Raw genomic sequence first — 21,591 nt, forward strand, 5'->3', positions numbered from 1 at the left:
CAGACAGCGTCTATCTGACGCGGTACCTTATCTCCCAAAAAGCATTTTTACACGATTTTCATGCAGGAACTGTATCTTATTTTTGGAAACATTAATAAATCAATACGCGCAACTTCAGTTTGATCCAATATGGTGATAAATTCATGGCTATATATATTTTCGTTGGGGTCAGATTATAGATGACCTTTTGCACGTCAGAACTCTGCCAGTTTTAAAGATTCAACGAAATGGCTTTAGAATATTTTAGACTAAATTGTTTTCTTCGCAACGGTACCAAATATTTGAATCTACATCAATCAGAACTCGATGTAATAAGGTTCTTAAGAAAAATCCGGTTTTTTTAACTATATAAAGCGAGCTTTCGGTTTGGGGAGGAGCTAAGATTCGTGAGGTAAGCACGGCCATATTGGTGGGTTGAATGCGGAAGTAAAGCTAAAACCCACCAATGTGGCTGCCAGAACCGTGATAATTAAGATTTAGGAGGGTGTGACGTACTACTCAATTAACTAAACTGACTTAACTTTGTGGACTTTGTTGTGACAAAACATTCTATAGACGTCGTCTTTTTAGGTAATCAATTATTTCTTTGAATAATATAATAACTTCTTTATTAAATTAGTTCTGGCCATTGACCATGACTGGTCATCCGTCGTTAATAATTAATTAATGACGATTATTAATGAAAACCACTGACCACACCCAAAAACTATAGAGCCGAGCTAGTCTCGCGTCATCTGGCTTTAGTCTCCTAGTATTCACCTTACTTGGAACTCTAGAATGGTAACTTTTATAAATCTTTTGTTTCCTTTTTCTATATGGGTATAAATAATAGGTGCGCTTTTCGAGGCGTGGCTGTCCACAGAATTCGATATAAAATCTGTTTCCCTGAACCGACTTCTTGGAGTTTCATTTATATAGAAAGGCGGTTTTCGAATGAATAGTTGAATACCGATACAATTAATGGCTTTTTGACGTTACTAATATAATTGCGTAGCTTTTTTTTATACCAAAATGACCCATGAGTACCGCAACGCCTCCTTGGCCTTTTTACTATATTCTCACGTTAATTTTTAGGGGTCATCCTTAAAATACGCTGGACAATCTTAAAGGCCGACTTCCATCGAAAAGAGTTCTAGCGAACTGAAAACCGAGCATCAAGAGTTCGAGACTAACAATGGTGCGACCGTGTCGACTTTCGAATCCCCGCTGGGGTAAAAGATGGAAGGGTTCTAGCTAACTGAAAGCCGTGCGAACTGAAGATACACAATAGAGAATTTCCTTCGGGGGAAAGCAAAAATTCGAGAGGAAATAAATTTAAAAGGATTTCTATTGTTCATCTTCAGTTAGCTAGAACCCTTCCAACTTTTGACCCAGTGGGGCTTCGAAAATCGGCACGGTCGCTTCATAATTGTTAGTCTCAGTGCTCGGTTTTCAGTTCGCTAGAACCCTTTTCGCTGGAAGTCGGCCTTTAACTTGAAAACGATGTTCCTTAGGACAAAATGTCATTGAAAATTTTCTACTCAAAATCGTTCAAAGAACATACAACCCCCCTAATTTGGGACAAACCTTTCAGAAACACCATGTACATACTAAGAAAATTGTGGATGCTACTTGTTATTATACCGTGATGGTACTAATAGATGCTTGTACCACCACATTAATGACTTCAACATGGTCTAAGTGTCGCTATATGTGTATAGTATGTTTTGTTACTTATACCTTTGCCAGTATGGTATTAATAAAAAAATCAAGTGTTTAATGAAGTCACTAGATGTACTACCACCCTGCATCTCCATGTATTAGCTCTAGATTAAACCAGAAGTAAGATGAGACTAGAAGTAAAGAGCTGTAGCATTAGTAGTAGATCCTGGCACTAGTGAACAAATTTGAGGATTTTATGCCGCTTCCATCGCGCCTACACTAGAGAGAAAAAATTGATCGAGTTCCAAAAACATTTCCTACCCCCTTCCCTTCAACCTTAAGACGCGGAACACGGACGCCTGTGCTTGAATCTAGTTCAGCCGTCTACCGCCACGAGCGTCTCACGTTTTGGAGGGGAGATTCTGAAACCGCTACTAGAGGGTCAACCGTTGGTGTGTTATCAAGAATATTCACTTTCGCCAAGTGAAGAATTTGGTTAGCTCAGTACTTTAAGCCTCATCTCACTTCTGATTAAACCTACTCTAAATCTGTTACCATTTTCTATGTTTCTACGTTACTCGCTGTTCTTCAAGGCTTAAGTATATAAAACCCCATAGTCTGACTATATTTTCAGCTCGGCCATGCGAATTTTATATAGAGACCGTTATTGTTTACGCTTTTGTGAACATTATGTTGTGTATATACTTTCTTTTTTACCTCTCCGTGTGACGTAGTCCAGGAGAGGTTCTGTAACGGCCGTATCTGTCTGTCTGTCTGTCTGTCTGTGTGTGTGTCTGTCTGTCTGTCCGTTGTTACACCCACGTGACCGCGTTCGCAGTTTGCGTATCGGAGCAAACGTGTTCCCAATTTCCGGACCGCATTGACAGTTCACAGAAATTTGGAAAATTGTATTTCTCTCCGTTGGCTACTCTATACTTGAGTTCTCACACCACCATGTTTGGTCTTCGTCCATCCCATATGAACACCAGTCTGGTACTTTTCTGGCTTCCACCACCACCATCTTCTATTCTTTGTCAATCCCACATTGACACCAGTCCGCACTTACACTGGCTTCTAACACCACCATCCACTGGACTTCCGTCTATTCCATATAGACACCAATCTGTATCATTGGCTTCTAACACCACCATCCACTGGTCTTCCGTCTATTCCACATAGACACCAATCTGTATCATTGGCTTCTAACACCACCATCCACTGGTCTTCCGTCTATTCCACATAGACACCAATCTGTATCATTGGCTTCTACTCCATTATCATCGTTTGGTTTTAGGATATACGCGGCGATCAGCTAGGGTTACGAGAAACGTCTAGCCTCCCTAAGGTGGGATCGGCCACCAAAGGTTTTCGCAATTGCGCTTTTTCCTTACTATTATAATGGAAACGAATCGTATATATACCCCAAAATTTGAAGAAAGCGGGCAAGAGGGGTACCCTTCACTTTAAACGTCAATATTAGAAAAGTTTGAGAAGATAATAGGTATAACTTTATTTTAAACGATTTAACTATTATTAATGTTAATAATTGAAGATTAAAATAATTAAAAATAATTATATTTATTTAAATATTAAAGATAATCTTGTTTCTCAACTCAAAATTAATACGGAAAGATTTAAAAAGCAGTCTATGTTTTTGTTTGTGTGTGTCCGTCCATTGTTACACTAGTGCGTCGCGTTAGCAGTTAGCCTTGTGTTGATGTGTTAAGAAATCATACAGAACCTTAATATTCCCTTTTTCCATAATATAAAGTGAATATGTGGAAGTATTTTTCGTAATTATGATGCATTTAGTACTTTTGTAGCTTTAAAGCTCTGTTTCATTTTGATATTCCAAAGATTTATTTTAATATTGTTATTTGAAATGGCTGTTTATATATTGCGTAAGCTATACTACATCTGTATATAGAATAATCCTTGGTTTAATAATTTCATGAAGAAAATTAAGACCTAGACTCAGGCGCGTAAAATAAGTATTATCCGCAATAGGCTTAGTGAAACAAAGAGTAAATAATTGAGGCCTGAGGTGAAGTAAACTTTTGGCTTTGATTTTCGTGTCTGAAATGAACAGACATCAACGGTTCAGAGTGAGCCGAAAGTTAAATACACTCTTAAATAATAATAATAAGGTTAGTAAAAGGGCTAATGGTAAACGGCTAGTAACTACAGACTTATTATTCTCTTTATGGTGCGCATTGACTATTAGTGCGTCTAGCTACAATTTAGCTTTGGTGTTATTTAACGTTAACATTCATGTTGGCAAACTAAGAATATTGTTGAGGTGAGACGAGACGATAGTGTTTACACTGCAAACCAGTTGTGAATGTAGCTTTCAGAATAAAGGGTAAACAGCTGAAGCGTAGACTTCATTTACTGTTCTTTTCCCTATTGACTGATTTCCATGTGTCCAAGATTTATGCTTATTGGATGTAAAATGTCGTCTGCTTTACTGTACATTCGCTATGTTTGGAATACTGCTTCAATATTTCGTAAATTTTTACTTCAAAAAAGTGAAATAATTCCATATCTAGGTAAATACGTTTGTAGTAGTAGACCTCTTGACACGGAGAGGTAATATTTTGGTTTTCCCAACTTGTTTTTTTCTAAGGCTAGCTAAAACTCAACGGAGCTTAAAAACTGTAGGCTCCACGACACACATTGCGAGAGTAAATAAAACAAAAAAACTGTACAGATGGCCAGTATATATCTTTCACTTTCATACGCGTAGAACTTTAACCTTTAGATGAACTCCATTGTCAAGTTATGTCGCGTCAACCTTTATGCAAAGTAAAGTGCAGTTTATTATGGTGTAAAAATAGCAAGGGGAAATTTATTTAGACAAAGGCCTAATGATATTTTATGGAATTCTATATTATTTTTTATCTAAGTCTCGAAATTACCAGGCGTTTTGGTAAAATAAACACTAGGCCGTCAGATGATGTTTCCAAAAAGAAATCTTGTTGAAAAATGGCCCCGAATCTCTCTGCATAAAACAGATTTTTTGTGGAGGGTTTTGTTTTTGGCAGTTCTGACATTGCTGTTCAGAAAATCCATACTGAATAAGGACGATGCTCCAGTAATTTAATACAATAAGGGAAGATTAAACGAGAAAAAGCGAATTATTTGTTAGCCTTTTAAAGAATAATGATGGGATTTTTCCTAGAAAGGAGAGTTGTTTTGAAATTTGAATTAATTAGAAACGAACTCGTCTGGAAAGACCGAGTGTAGGCTACCAAATATGTTGATTAAAGCTTTGATTAATTGTTTTTATACATTTTGAGTTCATTAGAGTAGTAAATAAGTAACGGATTAAATGGCCATATTTTGCGACACATCTCAAAAGGATGTAATTCTCTAAAATTCAATTTACTTTCTTTATCTAAAGATGTTTCAACTCCCGGTTACGGAAATGTAATCCTCTCCACCACTTCATAGATACAGAACTGATGGAAAGAATCCCTTATGAAATATTCATCTAGAACTTCCCTCTCCCACTCCAGAATCAATGTGTTGAAATTCTATTTTTCGCAGACCGACCGGACCACCACAGATCAAGGCGGCCAAAAACGATAGTGGTTATGAAGAGAGAGACCATTCATTTTTTCATCTGTTACGATCTTCTTATAGACGTAGACGTGGCTTAGCCAAGTTATTCCGGGCCAGTCCTTGACATATATAAAAGCTGACCTTTTAGTCTGGCGACAATTTTTCAAAATCGTCCAAGCAAAATATTACATCTTTTCCACCACAATATTATGGTCAGGTACTAAGGAGTGGACCTTATAACAATAGCAATAGCTGTTAGATCGACCTTTAACCTTTGACACTGTCAGTTCAGGAATCTGGAAAATGTTTGATTTTTTAGGAATTTGGTGTTCTGGAGCCTTGACTTTTATTTATTGGATGATTTTACGTTTGCAATGTTGCGGTTTTCTTTCAAATAATGAAAATAATCGACAAATTTGCCGATATTTTATTGCTTATCTTCTCAAAGATGTCTATTGGAAGGATTACTAAGTAAGATATGTGCTTGCACGTGACTCCATTTTCTTAAAAATCAATCTATGCTCCTTAAAAAGAGTAAAATTAAAATTTGCATCCAATTTTGTAGGCTCATATAAAAAATTTTTACACGTGAAACTTTTGATAAGAAAGAAAATTCTTTTGGTGGCTTTAATTTCAGGACTGCGGTTTTTAATAGGAAAAAGCTTCCAGCTCTTCAACGTTTCTTTTTTTTAAATTCAGAAAATTTTCAACATTGAGATAAGAACACGTCAAAGAGTCTTCGGAAGCTTAAAAAAAGTCCGTCGATATATAAACCTCGTTATCATAAAAAAGAAGTTTTTGAAAACCCATTTATCTTTCAAATATTTTTTCCCAGGCAGAAACCCTCGTGCCTCTAACTATACCATTTTCATACAAGGTTCTTATGACTTTGCGTAGGGTTATAAATTTTAAATTAAGTAACCTTAGAAATAGCCAGTAACGAGGTAGCTCGAGTTTTGCCTGAAAACGTCCTCTCTACTGATGCGATTCCCTTTTCTTTGAGTATTTCCTTCCAGGGATTCGTTTCATCTTGATAATTCCATTTAAAGGGAAGGTACGAAGCGTAGTGTTCCAATATGGTCCCGCCTCTTTTTGTTTTAATGTAATTTGGGGATGAGATTGCTTATATAACAGAGAGGCTCAACGCCGCTGTTGGCTACTAGAATCATCCTTTCAAGGTCATATCGGGAATCGATGTGGCCCGGCTAAGGCAATGGGAATTCCCGGATTCTGGAAATGGGTACCGTAAAACCCGAAATTGTAGCGCACCAGGGACGCGTAAGAGAACCGAAAGGTGCATATGGCCATATGGCCTAAAGACAATAGTTTTAAACCTACACCTACATTTGTTTCTATAACCAACCCTAACTCTAGACCAATTTTATCTCGAGTTCTAAAGTGTAGGATATCCACTCAAAAGAGCCAAAAATAGGCTTAACTAATTAAATTAAAACAAGTAAATTATAAACAGACTTAAAAATATTCATTATCTATATCTATATAAATCAAAGTCCTGACTGACTGACTGACTGATAATCAACGCCCAGCCCAAACAGCTTGCTCTAGAAGGCTGAAAATTTGCAGGAACGTTACTCATAAGTAGTAGGGGCGTACTAAGAAAGATTTTTCCAATCCGCCGCCATCTTAAAAAATGGCGCCCAGAAATGTAAAAAATCTTCTCTATGCAACAAAGTCCGCGCGTTTCAACCGATTTCACAAATATTTAGTACACTGGCTTCCTTTAACCTATGGACGGGCTGAGTGATCTTTTGGGTTCGATTTGTTGCCATCGTTTTAAATGGCGGCCAAAAACCTAAAAACCCTTCTTTATGGAATAATGTCCGCGTGAAAAGTAATAAAAAATATCCCGACGGGCTGACGGGCAACGCCGAGTGCCTTCGCTCGTAGGGTGCTACAAAAACATTAGTCATCAGAAAAATCTACCCATTCTTTATAACATTTTGATGGAAGTTCTTATTACACGCGAGCGACGCCGCGAGTAACAGCTAGTCAGTAATAATATTTTCTTGCAAGCGGCCATCTTTTAAGACAAGGGGGGGGTCAGATTGTCATCTTATCCCTCAGTTTAATTTAAATAAGTCATGTCGCTATACTAATTTATTAATTAACTCGAGTATTTTACTAAAAATGTGCCATCACATCAAGTCGAAAATTCGGAAGACAGCCTAAATATACCCGAATGATTTTATACCCTAACGCCTAACTGAGCAGAAAAGGAAGGCAAAGTTAGTCTCAAATGAGATGGATGAATTGATATCCGTTTGTCTAGGCTCGATATATTTCCTATTATATAGTTCCTTCTCAAATAGCTGTTTCAAGGTTCTCTAGAGATTAAGAGGGAGGTACCGAGAAAGGCTTAGCTTAGCCATGGGCGCTGTTATCTTCCGTTCTTGAAGACCTTTTGTCGGATCCTCTTCTTTGGTCACTTTTTTTTTCTTTCCACTCACTCTCCCTCTATCTCTTTCTGGGTTTTTGGGTGTTCACTCGGTAAGTCTGAGTTCAGGGAAAGTATAGGGTAGAACCACAACCATAAGTTTATAAGATATGTTCCATAAGTGTGATACTACGTAATGCCAGAAGGGGATAATAGAAGAAGGATGACACTCTGTATCCTCTTAATACTTCAGTTATGTAACGTCATTCTTCCCTGGCTCACCCTTTTAGTTTGCTTTCCCGCTCATCAAACTACAAATGGGCATCGCACCGTAAGATGAATTCTATAATTGTTTGACGTTAAATCCCCAGCAATCAACCCACAAACCTTGTCTTGACGAGGGACAAAAATCAGCAAACGCTTTTTGCCAAATATTTAAGCGCTAATAGAGAAATGATGAGGGAACTATTTATCGCGTATGTGATTCGGTTTAGTAACCTTGCTCTAAATGTTCCGATGTTGGGAAGAATGACGTTACACATACCCCGCTTTGTGGTACACTTCTCTCGAAGAGAAGTATTATATACTTCTGGTAATGCTAGAGACTTACAGCTAGTTCGAGAACGACGGAAGCGAGAATTGAAGTCCTACACTCGGTTAATTTTGTAGGACTTGCATCTTCCTATTTAGTCTGCATTACTAAGCCTTTGACAGCAGCGCCTCACCAGGACTCCCTCGCTTTACCTCGAATCTATGACCTACCTCACTCACTTCATGACAAGCTCCAGTTTGTAATCAGTGACAAACTTATGGGACATATCTTATGAACTTATACTTTATGGTACGCAAGTAGACTTTCTCTGCATTCAGGTTAGGATGGTGGTCAACCATTGAATCGATCTTTTGTTTCGTGGCCGGTCGAGTGTTACTTCTCAGCTCATCGTCCGAGCTCTACTCTTTTTTCCTCTAGCTCATGCTTCTTTGAGCTTCAGAGTTTAGTTTTGTTGGCTCTCACCGGAAATTACGTCGGGGAGTTATTTTCTTCATCTTATATATAGGTGAAAACGTAACGTTTAGTTTCTTTCATGGTAAGATTTTCCCAAAAAAAGGAATTATAGGCCTAGTAACAGAAGTAATTGTTTATTTTTTTGCTGGAATGAACTGTACTGTTTGGGAAGGAATTGACGTTGTTAATTAAGATTTAATTAAATATCTCTGAGAAATATTATTGTAACCAGAGAGCTAGAAGATTAATTAAGTTTGACTCTATAACTATATTTATCTAAGGATTAACTTATAATTGAAATAAAATTATTTTCGTATGGCTCCTGGTAGCTAGCTTTGCCTTGAACACGGATGTAAAGCATTGCAATGCATTGTTTCATTTTCATTATCATTGTATATATTCATATTGTATATTTAATTTTATTTAATCTTGTAAATTTCACCTTTCTAATGTTCAAAAAAAAAAAAAAGAAAAAATTTTAAAGGTATGTAACAATTGCTTGCGAGCCAGTAGTGGCTCCTCCCTGCTTCAAAAGGGATTCTCCATAGAAGGCAAATAAAGATTCATTCAATCATTCAAAGCAGTGTAAACATTTCTACAGGGGCTCGTAGGAAATACATTAGACTGTTTGCCCCTAAAAGTTCGCTTCACCTTTGGGTACAAAATTACTTTATATATTGATTTTACTATAATAATGAATTTAAAACTTCGTAAAAATTAGCTCTCCCTTTTCACACGCTGTTAAAACCACGCCCTTTTTTTACAAGGTAAACTTTAGACATCCAAATTTACTACTGTACTTTTATTTTTTTTATTACATACTGATGACTAAGCCCAGCTAAGCCTAATCTGGTTCCAGCGGAAGGGGTGTTTCCCAGGAATTCCATTTTGCTTCACCTTATCTATCTGATAACGGAAACGATTTCAGGGAAAGAAGAGAAGGGGGCGTTATATGTGTAATTAAACTAGATCTGTTTATGGCCATTTTCAACGAAAGCCGGTAGTTAAAGAATATAGCTTTTCTACTCTCCCTTGTCGTTCATTCATTCACGAAACGACGCGGGCCTCTTTCTTGTTTAACCCTCGTTTCCATGGTAACTAAGGATATAAATATAACAATTGTAACGGACATATAACCCGGAACCAAATGACCCTTTTTTCGGGAGTTCCCAAAAAATGAACCCAAGGAGGTGATTGAACCCGTGTTTTTTTCTTTCTTTCTTTACCTTCATAACAGTAGGGAGTATTTATCATAATTATGATAAATTCTTGCATAATTGACGTTCCATTATATCATAATTTATTCAGAATGTTAAAGGGTCTGGTTTATTTATAGATTTTTATTTATAAATATAAAAACGCCATCTTTTGTATGTGCATAGATAGAGATATGAAATTACCGTAATTTTTAAAAATGGTAATTTACCGGGTAAATTACCGAGAAATTACCTGTAAATTACTGATTAAAATTTTAAAATTACAAAAATTACCGTAATTTGTGGTATTTTATGTTTTAACAGGCTTATTACCGCGGTAATTTTGTAATTTAACGGTAAATTAATATTCTAAAATTACGGTAAGATATAAATCTGTAATTTACGCGGTATTTGGTAAATTACCGGTAATTTACGGACGGTAAATTACCGACTCACATCCTTATGCATAGGAGATTGTGGAAATTCAATTATATATTTAGTTTATAACTAAATGTAATTAATTTATATTAGAGTAGATTAAAAGGCCTGTCTACCACTATAAAGTTTTCTCCAGACTTTCAAAGTGTTGTCAGGCCCTCTATGAGTCAAGTTGCGGTCAAGTACCGAGTCAAACTGAACTGCTAGCCCTTCCCTCTCCAATCTCTTGACTACAACACTGGGGGAACATTAAAATCTCCCTTCATTGGAACTAGTCAAGGTAGTTTTTAACGAATTATTTGAAGGCACATCACGGAATATAAAGATTTCAACTTCAAAACTTTTATATTACCTTGATTAAAGATTTAAATATTTAAAAGATTGTATTTTTATATGACTCTGGTTGGTCGTAAAGAATTGATTTTTTTTTGGATGTAGCGATACTATAGGTATTATCTTTATGTAACTTTTTTACTTCTCAAGTTTAGGGACGTGTAGTAAAAATGTGTTTAAATATTTTACTGGAGAAAACGAGAAGGCAAAGGAAAGGGCGTTTCCTAGACCTAAAGCCTCTGCTGGAACGATCTGACATCCTAAAAGTTAAATTTCTTTTTTAAGCGTTGTAGTTTTTCAACAAAATTGCGCGTAGTAAACTAACGTTATCTTGTAAACTATATTGGCTCGGACATTTGATAGTTTACGTTACAATGTTTTCTCCTATAAGTAACTTTTAAATTTTGACGATCAGATGGTTTTAAGTTAATTGGGAAAACTATTTAGCAATTATTCTACTAAATTTCTATGCTTAATGAAGATACTAGGTTTTTGTCTTTGAATTCAAGGAAACCTTGTAAAAAATAAGACGCTTTATAAAATAGAACTCTGATTTATTGGAAAGGAAATGATAAATTAGGCATTGCAATGTCTTTAATTTGGCAGAAGAAAAAATACCTCTAAAACAGTTACGTGATTCACTTTTATGGCCCAATGGCGTGTTCTAAAATGTCTACTGGATTAAAAGCAATAGAGTGAAAGGCGGGGATAAAGACACGCGCGTAATGACAGCGCTACTTTTATCTCTCTTTCTTTTCCATGCATTTCACTTTATCGCTTTTAGAACATTAAACGTAATTATACCTTGTTATATTCTATCACAAGGTTATATATTTTACTGCATTATGATGTTCCATAATGGACCAATTAAATATCGTTGAAAAATTAATTTAAAGTTTAACTCACCTGAGTTGATTTGGTGTTAATGTCAATCCAATTTTCCGCTACCGGAATAGAATCCTGTATAGTGTTGGTCGCCGCTTTCGATCGTAAAATTGGTGTAACCATGATTAATTTAACTCAAGACTTAAGATAATCACTCTTTAATAAACAACCTAAACTCATAAAATATTCGCTCCAACAAAGCAAAATTTATAAATTCCTTATAAGAAGTTTCTGGACTGGTCGGTCAATCGTATCCTACTTGGATCAATCTTACATCATCACTGTTTTTGGTTTGAAGATGGGCTTAACTTGGCGGGAACAAAACGTAGTTTGGCCTATTCATGCGTAGTAGCCTACTACGCATCTATAAGGAAATTCAGGAACTTTGATTTCGCGTTATCGGAGTTGGTCAAATTAAATATAGACGTTATGGCAGTTGATCAAATAACATGTCGACGTTATGCTATTGGTAGAACGAAAGATGCTTATGCGTAATTAATTACTGTTATGTTAGGTTAGGTTTGGTTTGGTTAAGTTAGGTATTTCGGCAGTTATATACTATATATATATATATCTTTGGGAACGAATAGGTTTTTAAGGGTTATTGTTTTCATATCTAAAAAACGAATATTCGAAAATGTCTAGTTAATACTCTAAAACTGCAGCCAAAACCATGTAACGTGATAAATATGACTTAAAATAATAAAAACAATCTACAATTCCCTTTAAAAAGTAAATTTTCGGGAATCTGAGAGTATTTGGTTCTTCTAAACTAAAATAGGTGCTTAATATTTTACAGAATGTTCGTGTATGGTGCTCAATTTCTTTGACCAGTATTTTATTAAAAGTCAAATAAATTGTTTACTTTCTCACAGCGGCCCCGTGCTCTCGGGGCCGCTCGAATGCCCGTGCCTCTGGGCCGTCCGACTGCCCCACGGACTGGGGGGTGGGGCCAGATAATGAGATAAATCTATCCATCTTGTTGATGGATAGACTGCCCCTTGAGACTGCCCACGGACTGGGGGGGGGGGGGCGGGGCCAGATATTGAGATAAGTCTATCCATCTTGTTGATGGATTCGGTCCATTGGCACAAGAATGCATGCGCATATACACCCGATGGAACTAAAATGAATTTAATTCCCGGGAGCGCAAAGGTTGCATGTTAGAAAGCAAACAATTTATTTGACTTATAATAAAATAATGGTCAAAGAAATTGAGCACCATACACGAACATTCTGTAAAATATTAAGCACCTATTTTAGTTTAGAAGAACCAAATACTTTCAGATTCCCGAAAATTTACTTTTTAAAGGGAATTGTAGATTTTTTTTATTATTTTAAGTCATATTTATCACGTTACATGGTTTTGGCTGCAGTTTTAGAGTATTAACTAGTTTTTCCATCTCAATTTTATTGTGCAGTTCATCAATTAAATCCCGCTTTACCTTGTCTATATTTTCGCTGATTGTGTTGTACGGTGTAGTTGCTGCTGTTATAGGCTTAGCATAGCCCACTTGATCACGCACGCTGGCTGCACGCGCTCTTGATCACGCACGCTGGCTGCACGCGCTCTAGAAGCCCGTCCAAACGATTTTTTTTACATGTTAACTCGCGAATACGGCGCGTCACATAGGTTCGGTCTAAACTTTCAAACCCGTCTGGTTTTAACATGGGCGTCTATGGGAGGGGACCAGTTTTTTCAACGTTTTTGACAATATTAGTGCATCTACTGGTCCAAATCTCTTGAATTTTTAATGAGACGTGTATTGAAAGGTTTGATATTATCCTGTAAAATTTAAAAAAATTTAAAGTCTTCAGCTATAATAGTTTTTTTTCAATACACGTCTCATTAAAAATTCAAGAGATTTGGACCAGTAGATGCACTAATATTGTCAAAAACGTTGAAAAACTGGTCCCCTCCCATAGAGGCCCATGTTAAAACCAGACGGGTTTGAATTTTAGACCGAACCTATGTTATTCTCATTTTTAGGCTCGATTGAGCAGGCTTCTATAGCGCGTGCAGCCAGCGTGATCAAGTGGGCTATGGGCTTAGCTATGAGAAGTGGCAACTTTCAAAAAATTTAAATAGTAATGCTTGCTTGTACGCCGGTACGTTAATTATTGCAATTTCTTTAGACATTTAAACTTTATTTAGGAACAGAAAAGGGTATACGTAGTCTTAAAGTAAAACAGCCTTTGTTTTTCAGGAATAAAATCCAACGAAAGTAAGAAATAAACTTTGAGTTGCCAAGGCTTAAGTGCTACTGATGCTGGTTGCCATGGGAACCCATAGACGCCACGGCCTTCAAAATATAAACAAAACCTGGTAACCTAATGAAAACATGGAAAAGTATCATTTTGTGAAAACTATTGGAGAGGGGTCATTTGGAAAAGCAATCTTAGTTAGACACAAAATCCATGGAACTCAAAATGTTATTAAAATTATAAACATATCAGCTATCAATGATAAGGAAAAAGATGAAGCTCTTAAAGAGGCATTGGTTTTGTCAAAAATGCATCACCCCAACATTGTTAGCTATAAAGAATCCTTCATGCAAAAAGGTAAAATTATTAATTTATCTTTTCCCTATATAATTAAATTCTTATATTTATTTTACAGGATTTCTACACATTGTCATGGATTATTGCGATGGTGGGGATCTCTACCATAGGATCAATATCCAGGCTAAAACTGGATCCCTTTTTAACGAAAACTTGATATTAGATTGGTTTGTCCAAATATGTTTAGCCCTGAAACACGTCCATGACCGTAAAATCCTCCATAGGGATGTAAAATCACAAAACATATTTTTAACCCGGTCAGGAATTATAAAATTGGGTGATTTTGGTATCGCTAGAGTTTTAAACAATACGCGTGAACTAGTCAGAACTTGTATTGGAACTCCTTATTATCTATCCCCAGAAATATGCGAAAACAAGCCATACAATAATAAAAGTGATATTTGGGCCTTGGGTTGCGTTGTTTATGAATTAACCACTTTGAAGCACGCTTTTGAAGCCATGAATATGAAAAATTTGGTACTTAAGATTATTAGAGGTTCTTATCCACCGATATCTACGCATTATAGTTACGATTTGAGAAATTTAGTCCATCAATTGTTTAGAAGAAATCCTAAAGATAGGCCGTCCATTAATGCCATTTTGAGAAAACCCTTTATCATCAAACGTATCAAGAAATTCTTAAGCGAAACCCAATACACCAGGGAATTCGTAGAAGTAGATTGTAAATACGAAGACCAAACTCGTGTTTTTACCTTGAAAGAACCAGCACCTAAACCAAAGCCCAAAATAACTGACCCTGCCTCAAAGTACGGCGTCTCAGTTGCTGTAAAGAAACCACCCCGCTCTAGTCCATTCACTATGCAACCTGTACATGTCAAACCGCGTAAAACTCAACAACAAAGTCCTCCTGTCATCGCGAAAGACATCACTAAAGCTGTTAAAAAAGAATCGCCTAAAAGAATAAATACTGTTAAACCGAGAGTTAAACCAATTGGAAAGTCACCTATTCCACTTAGACAAAACCCTCCAAAAAATTTAGAGAAGAACAAGATTATAAACTCGGAAGTTGTAGGCCTAGATGTTAAACAAACGGATAATTATTCTAAATATCACTCGATTCTGAATGGTTTAGCCGAAGAAAGAAAGAAACTAAAGGGTTTTGATCCAAATTTGAATAATGACAAACCAGTCAAGAAGTTAAACAGTCCAGAAATAGATAATAAATCAAAATCAACTGAGAAACTAAAATTTGTACCTCTAGTTGAAGAATTTTACGCTAACCATGACGTGGCGGGATTAAATTTATCCGAGCCCAAAACGACTCAACCTAAACTAAATAATTTGGAAGAGGATTTGGCAAAAGAATGCCTAGTTTGTGAGAATAATCTCGTTGTTGAGCAGCAAATAAATAAGATCAGAGCAAAATTAGCTGAGAAATGGAATGAAGGTTACGAAGAAGAAAAGAAATTGAAAGAAAATGTCAATCAAGAAGCTAAAAACCAAGATGTTGTTATGAAGATAACGACGTCTTTTGACAACGTCGATTTTGTTGAAGTTACAAACTCCGCGCAACTTGAGTCTCCAAACAAAACTAAAAGACAAAAATGGTCTAGTCAAGAACCAGAAAAACTAAACGTTCTGAACTCCATACCCTTGGAGTCATCCAACTCGGAAATGGATTTAACGTCCGCGTCAGATCAGGTCACAATTTATAATGAATTGGATGTTGGTGTGTTAATGCAAGAGGATTTAAAACCCCCGGAATTCTCTTCTTGCGAGATTACAAACCCCTTAAACAACACCAGTACAAGTTACGAAACTGAGTCAAACGACTCCAACTCCGTAGAAAATGGAAAAGACTTCATTTATCTAAGTCAAAGTTGCCATAATTGCCTGGATGACAAAACTGAAACTCAGTTTCAGTTGAAAATTCCGATCCCTGATATGAAATCAAATGAATTTGTGGAGAATTTTGTCGAAATGTTTTTGAAAACTATTTTGGATGATATTTACGAGACTAGCCTTAACAATGTGGATGTAAAAGTGTGCACTGAGTCGATATCATTGGGAAGTAGCGGGAGTAGCGATACTATTTGCGCTAGTGTCTTCATGGGCTTAGACGAAGATGAATTTAAGCGCGACATTGATAGAAATGACTTTACCGAGCCATCAACCCTTAAATTCCCTACTGTACCACCGCCTGCTATTGACAAACTCAATTTTGATGACACTTTAGTACGATTGCCAATTTTAAGAAAAAGTGCCTCATATCCTGACTTAAGAAAGTTTGAGAGAGACGATTGCGGTTGCTGCACCTGCTCTTGTCATTTTAGCACTTGCGATTCGTCTTGTCAGACAACCTGTTCAATGGCCAATGAGAGTGATTTGGATTCCCTCAGCGTTGCTAGTTTATCTTACAGCGAAGAGAAGGAGGTTCGTCACCAAAGCAGCCTTCAATGTTTTTATCGGGACTCAAATCAAGAAGATTTAGTTCCAGACAAACTGAGAGATTCGTCTGAAGAAAAGGAGGATATTATAAGCAGCAGTGAAGATGAAAATGATGATTTGGAAGAAGATCTTAGTGATGAAAATGATTTATCCGATGTTAGAGCTACGATGCAAAAATTCTTAAGAGATAATACCAAGAAAGATAATGGAGATGCCATATCAATTTGTAGCTCAATTATGTGGACATTGGGTATAGTTTAACGTAAAATTAAGCAAATTTAGCTTGTATTAATGTAAATTATTTAATTTAGACGATGGGCTAGCTAGGGAAGTCAAAGATGATGACATTTTCTCGGAACTCGAAGTGTTGAGGGAAGAATTAGAGTCAGAATTAGGCCTAGAAACATTTTTGAGAGGTAAAGTGATTAATTCACCTTATTCCCTTTCGCTGGAAGTTAGGCTTAGCTCGGGATTCATGGGGGTGAGTAACGGGAAGAAATTGGTCTGTCGTCAGTCTTGGAAATAGCACAGGTCCACAGGTCAAAAACCAGTTTATTAATTGCTCGGACCAGTTTTTTTATTCAAAATCCGGGGGTTACTGGTCCTTGGGACCAGTTTATTAATTGAGAATTTTTATGAAAATTCAGGAGGGACCAGTTTAAAAATTCTAGTCATTATAAATTTCTACTCCATGGATATAGTCTCCTAGCCTTGACATTTTCTCATTCTTGCCTAAGTTGCCTTCCTTGCTACAACCACAGCCACTCGATCACGCTTTGGCTTCACACAATTTTTTTCCTATGTAAAAGCGCGTGTTGGTAATTATGGACTTTTTCGCTCGAAAAATCCAAGGAGCCAGCTTTTAACATGACCGGCTATGGGAGGAACACAGTTATTTTGCCCTAATTTTGAAACTACTGGTGCAAACCTCTTGAAATTTTAATGTGCAAAACAGCGTTTGCTATGTTTTGGAAATTTTAAAAAGTTTCCCTTCTATAGTTTTTTTGTATAAATATTAGAACGAAAATTAGCCCTACTTAAAGGGCTTGGTCTTGGAACGGTTTAATAAGTTTCTTCCGTTTCACTTGTTCGAATCTCTTGAAATTTTAGTGAGAGGCACATTGAACGGTTTTAAGTTATGATGCAAAGTTTTCGAAGTTTTCAAAGAAACAATTCACTTCCAAAAAATTCATTAAAATTGTGCTTGTGCATAATCCTACAACCTATTTAGTCGCTTAGGGAAATTTTAGGAAAAGGACTATTCGTTTTAGAAGTTGGAAATTTTCCACAATAATTTAAAACCTTTAAATATGCCTTTCACTAAAATTTCAAGAGACTCGAACCAGTGAAGCTGAAGGAAACAAATTTAAACTGTTTGAGACTAAGCCATTAAATTATGGTTCATTTTCGTTTTAATGTTGTTACAAAAAGCTTTGTAAGAGAAAATTTTGCACAAAAGTACCAAACATTATTTTGCAAATCTCATTAAAATATCAAGAGATTTCAACCAGTATTTTCAAAATTAGGACCAAAAAACGGTGTTCCCCCAATGACGCAGTTAACTCTGATTTTTGACATAATTTTGCATCTATAGCCCGATCGAATGGGCTGTGCGTCAACGAAATACTCCCTTAATTTTTCAATAGGATTAGTAAAAAATAAATTAGGGATAGGGTCACTGGTCCCAAGGACCAGTTTAATATTGTAGACGCTGGGGGTCACTGGTCCCGAGGACTAGTTTCAAAAAAATCCTTATTTCCAAGACTGTCTGTCGTCCGTTACAAAAGCCAAAAATATGTTCTGTAGCGGACGACAGACCAATTTCTTCCCGTTACTCACCCCAATTTCTTCCCGTTACTCACCCCCATGAATCCCGAGCTAAGCCTAACTTCCAGCGAAAGGGAATAAGGTGGATTTATTATTCATCTTGCGAAAAGAATAGTATTTTAAGCGTAATTTATTCGCAGCATATAATGAAATGCAACATTTTCAAGAAGATGAGGATGTCAGTATCGCGGATGGTGTAGAAAAGATTTATCACATTCTTGGCCCTGGAAAGGAGCATTTAACTTCAAAGATTTTGCAACTTGTCATGGCTGATGGAATTTATACTGAAGGAAATGATTCACCACAGTTAATTCATTGATATCTGATTCATTTACGCACATGTACTTCATTTTTTAATCAGTAAAATGTACTTTTGTTTTGTTTTAATTGTTGTCACCAATTGATTTCCTTCGCAACACGCCTTATCTGAAATTTGAATTTTCCCGCCAATAGTTCCTCACTTTCTCATTGGCCACAGAGAAAGTGACGTAATCAGAGATACCAGGGGGCGCTACAGGCCGACTGAAAATTTAAAAACGCGGGAACGGTTATGAAAACAAGTTGCTCGCAGTTTTGACTTTTGACATCGGTTTATTTTTCAGTTAGATAAAAATTAGTAAAAATGACTTTAAATAATAATGAATTACTGATTTTATGGGATCATACTTGTACTTCGACACCGGTAACTTTAAATCCGCGCAAACATCGCGACATAACGGTTCTTTTCAAAGAAAAAGTAGTAAGCCTTGGCTGTCGGTATTTGGAAAATCAAGGGAAGAAGAATGGATTTTTTCTTGGTGCAGTAAACACGGATAAAGAAGGTATTACAATTTTAATTACCGTGGATAAATTCGAAGAAAATTGTGTCAACGCAAACTGTATTCTACCCGGTGACATCGTCATACCGTTTACTATTTGTAAAGTGGGTGAATTATCAAATATACTTGACAATGAAGCTGAAGTGGTGTCACAGTTAAAGAAACTTAACAAAGACATAGGGTCTCGTGATGAAGTTGACCTAGCCCATTCTGTAAAGCTATCAATTCAGTGCGTAGTACAAGGTGGACGATGCGAATTGTCAGTTTATGCTATTGTTAATGATGTTAGTTTTAAAGCCTTATCAATACCACCAATTCCAATCTATAAATCAACTTTATTAAATATTCTCTCCAGTCAGTTAAATGAGGCATCTCAGACCCCTAAAAGTGGGCTATTAACTATTGATAGCAATCGTAAAGTTGACTTAATCTCAGAGACAGATCCAAGAGTTTCGACCACCTCAGTTGTTGGTCTATGGGTATCTAGTGTCGATTCGGTAGAACACCCTTTTGTTTGGGCATCGTGTTTACGCTACATTTCATGCGCAGACTATCTCCACCGTCTTTGCCTCCCTCCTAAACCATTTCTACTAATAGTATATAGCTCAACATCGAATACCGCAGAGTTTTATGATTGTTTGACATCAAATGGTCTAAGTAAAATGACCTTTAACCTTTTGGAAGGTTATGGTAGCCTAACCATTCCCAAAATCCCTAGCTTCTCCACAAAAATTTTACGCATAGAGCTGGGAAGTTGTAAAAATATAAAACTTAAGAAGACTTTTAAGCGAGCAACTGATTTAGTTAATAGTAATTTGATGGATAATCCTGCTAAACCTATCATAGAGAAAATTGGATCTAATATAGGTGATACACCCAGATCAGCCCCAAAATTTACTTCATCAAACGCTTACACTTTAAAACCAATGGTTCCTGATATCTCAATCCTCTCTGATCATGAAAATAACTCATTTATTCCTCGTGCTCCATTGAAACCTATCATTAATAACACGCAAATTGCAAAGAGCATGGAAACCCCAAACTACGCAACACCACCGAACCATCCATGTACAAGTCAAAGAACCAGCCCAGAATATATACTTCAACCTCCATCTCAAACTTTACCTCAACAATATTTACGGAGGCAAACATTTGAAAACAATTCAAATACAACACCCATGGTTCGTAAAGCTGATAAAGAATACCCAAAAGCTAACCCTTCTAGTAATATTGCAAGTCCAAGAATCAAATCATCTTCGCAAGTTACATCCGATAATCAATTAGTAGTTGGCGTTGCTAATGAATCAAATTCATCAGTGGAAATAACTAATATGCTTAAAAATCAAGATGAACAACTAAGAAATCTTCAAAAACAAGTTTTGAAACTCTTAGAAGTTCAAGAAAGTCGTGAAGTTCCACAGGAGAAAATAAGCCAACCACCCACTAACACGGAACTTAGTCCTTCTTCCTCTAGTGAAAATAGTAACTCGGAATTGTTAAATTTGTTGCATCATCAAGATGAACAGCTCTTGAAACTTCAAGAACAAGTGAAACAGATGCTGTTGATGCAAAATAACACGCTTCTAAAATCTAATAGTAGTAGCAATTGCTCAGTTGGAGTTATGACAAGTATTATTACTCCAGAGAAAACAACGTCAAATTATGCGAAGTCACCCATTAGCTCCAAAAAGGACTGTAGTCACTGCCATTTTTGCAAGAATTCAAAAAGTAGTGGAAATATCGAGGAATCTGCAACGAAAGATATGACTTTACACGAGATTTCTGCAAACAATTCTAATGTTTTTGGAAATTCTTTCTTAAAGAGAGGAGATAGTTTTGTTAGAGAGAATGATAAAAACCCTGCCACTTTCTACCAGAAAATTCTAAACAATGTTAATCAACTATTGGGTGAAAAAAATGCTTCGTTTGAAGATGTTAGAGAACCTTTGGACAGTTTTAGACAAATGGGTTCCTTATATCTACCCAGACTTAATTATCAAACTCTTTATTTGAAAGATAATGATGCCATCGCAAATGGAAGTGACAATATTGATGCACTTGCTCAAAAATATCTGGGGCAAGAAACAAGAAATTGTTTTGAAAGTACCCCCGCAACTTCTAAACAAATTTTTAGAGCTACGGAAAGTAGCGTTACTTATGAACCCCAGACTAAAGGCGTTTCATTCGCTACAAAAGCCTATTTAGATAAACATAATTTAAAAAATCCAAGCCCAATTCCCGAAGAAAATGTATTCGGAACAACACCTAAAAATCGTGTTTTAGACATAGAAAAAATTCAGAGACAACCAAAGCTTTTATAAAAAAAATTATAAATAGTTTAAAATTCTCTCGTAAATTTGACGAAATTAAATGTCGGAGCAATCTTAAATTATCCAAGCACTGTCATATTAATGTATTTTATAATATTAATTTATTAAAATAACTAATTTTTTTTCCATCCACGTGCTTATTTTCGCGCCTTAAATTTGAAGATCTTTGATGTCTCCTTCTGATTGG

At 36.3% G+C, this 21,591-nt stretch overlaps 2 protein-coding genes across 4 annotated transcripts; both read left to right on the forward strand.

The window, feature by feature from the left end:
• The first annotated feature begins 13,465 nt into the window (after window positions 1–13,465).
• On the forward strand, window positions 13,466–18,641 carry LOC149651828 (uncharacterized). Of its 3 annotated transcripts, none has more exons than XM_089848905.1 (5): window positions 13,467–13,567; window positions 13,666–14,020; window positions 14,079–16,679; window positions 16,741–16,845; window positions 18,397–18,641. In XM_089848905.1, the coding sequence occupies exons 2-5, from the start codon at window positions 13,801–13,803 to the stop codon at window positions 18,573–18,575; spliced, it is 3,105 nt and encodes a 1,034-aa protein (XP_089705031.1). In that variant the 5' UTR covers window positions 13,467–13,567; window positions 13,666–13,800; the 3' UTR covers window positions 18,576–18,641. The 3 variants fall into 3 exon arrangements, with proteins under 3 accessions (XP_089705033.1, XP_089705031.1, XP_089705032.1); XM_089848906.1 differs by having other exon boundaries at window positions 13,506–13,567; window positions 13,652–14,020; XM_089848907.1 differs by lacking the exons at window positions 16,741–16,845; window positions 18,397–18,641 and having other exon boundaries at window positions 13,466–13,567; window positions 14,079–16,414; window positions 16,473–16,639.
• Window positions 18,642–18,766: 125 nt separating this feature from the next.
• On the forward strand, window positions 18,767–21,532 carry LOC149651829 (uncharacterized). The gene has a single exon (XM_089848908.1). It carries the CDS (start codon window positions 18,879–18,881, stop codon window positions 21,393–21,395), a length of 2,517 nt encoding a protein of 838 aa, XP_089705034.1. The 5' UTR covers window positions 18,767–18,878; the 3' UTR covers window positions 21,396–21,532.
• Window positions 21,533–21,591: the final 59 nt, after the last annotated feature.

The sequence above is a fragment of the Phalangium opilio genome, unplaced genomic scaffold (assembly GCF_054372755.1).
Source record: "Phalangium opilio isolate 3A_F unplaced genomic scaffold, DU_Popi_V2 ptg000082l_1, whole genome shotgun sequence".
Classification (NCBI taxonomy): domain Eukaryota; kingdom Metazoa; phylum Arthropoda; class Arachnida; order Opiliones; family Phalangiidae; genus Phalangium; species Phalangium opilio.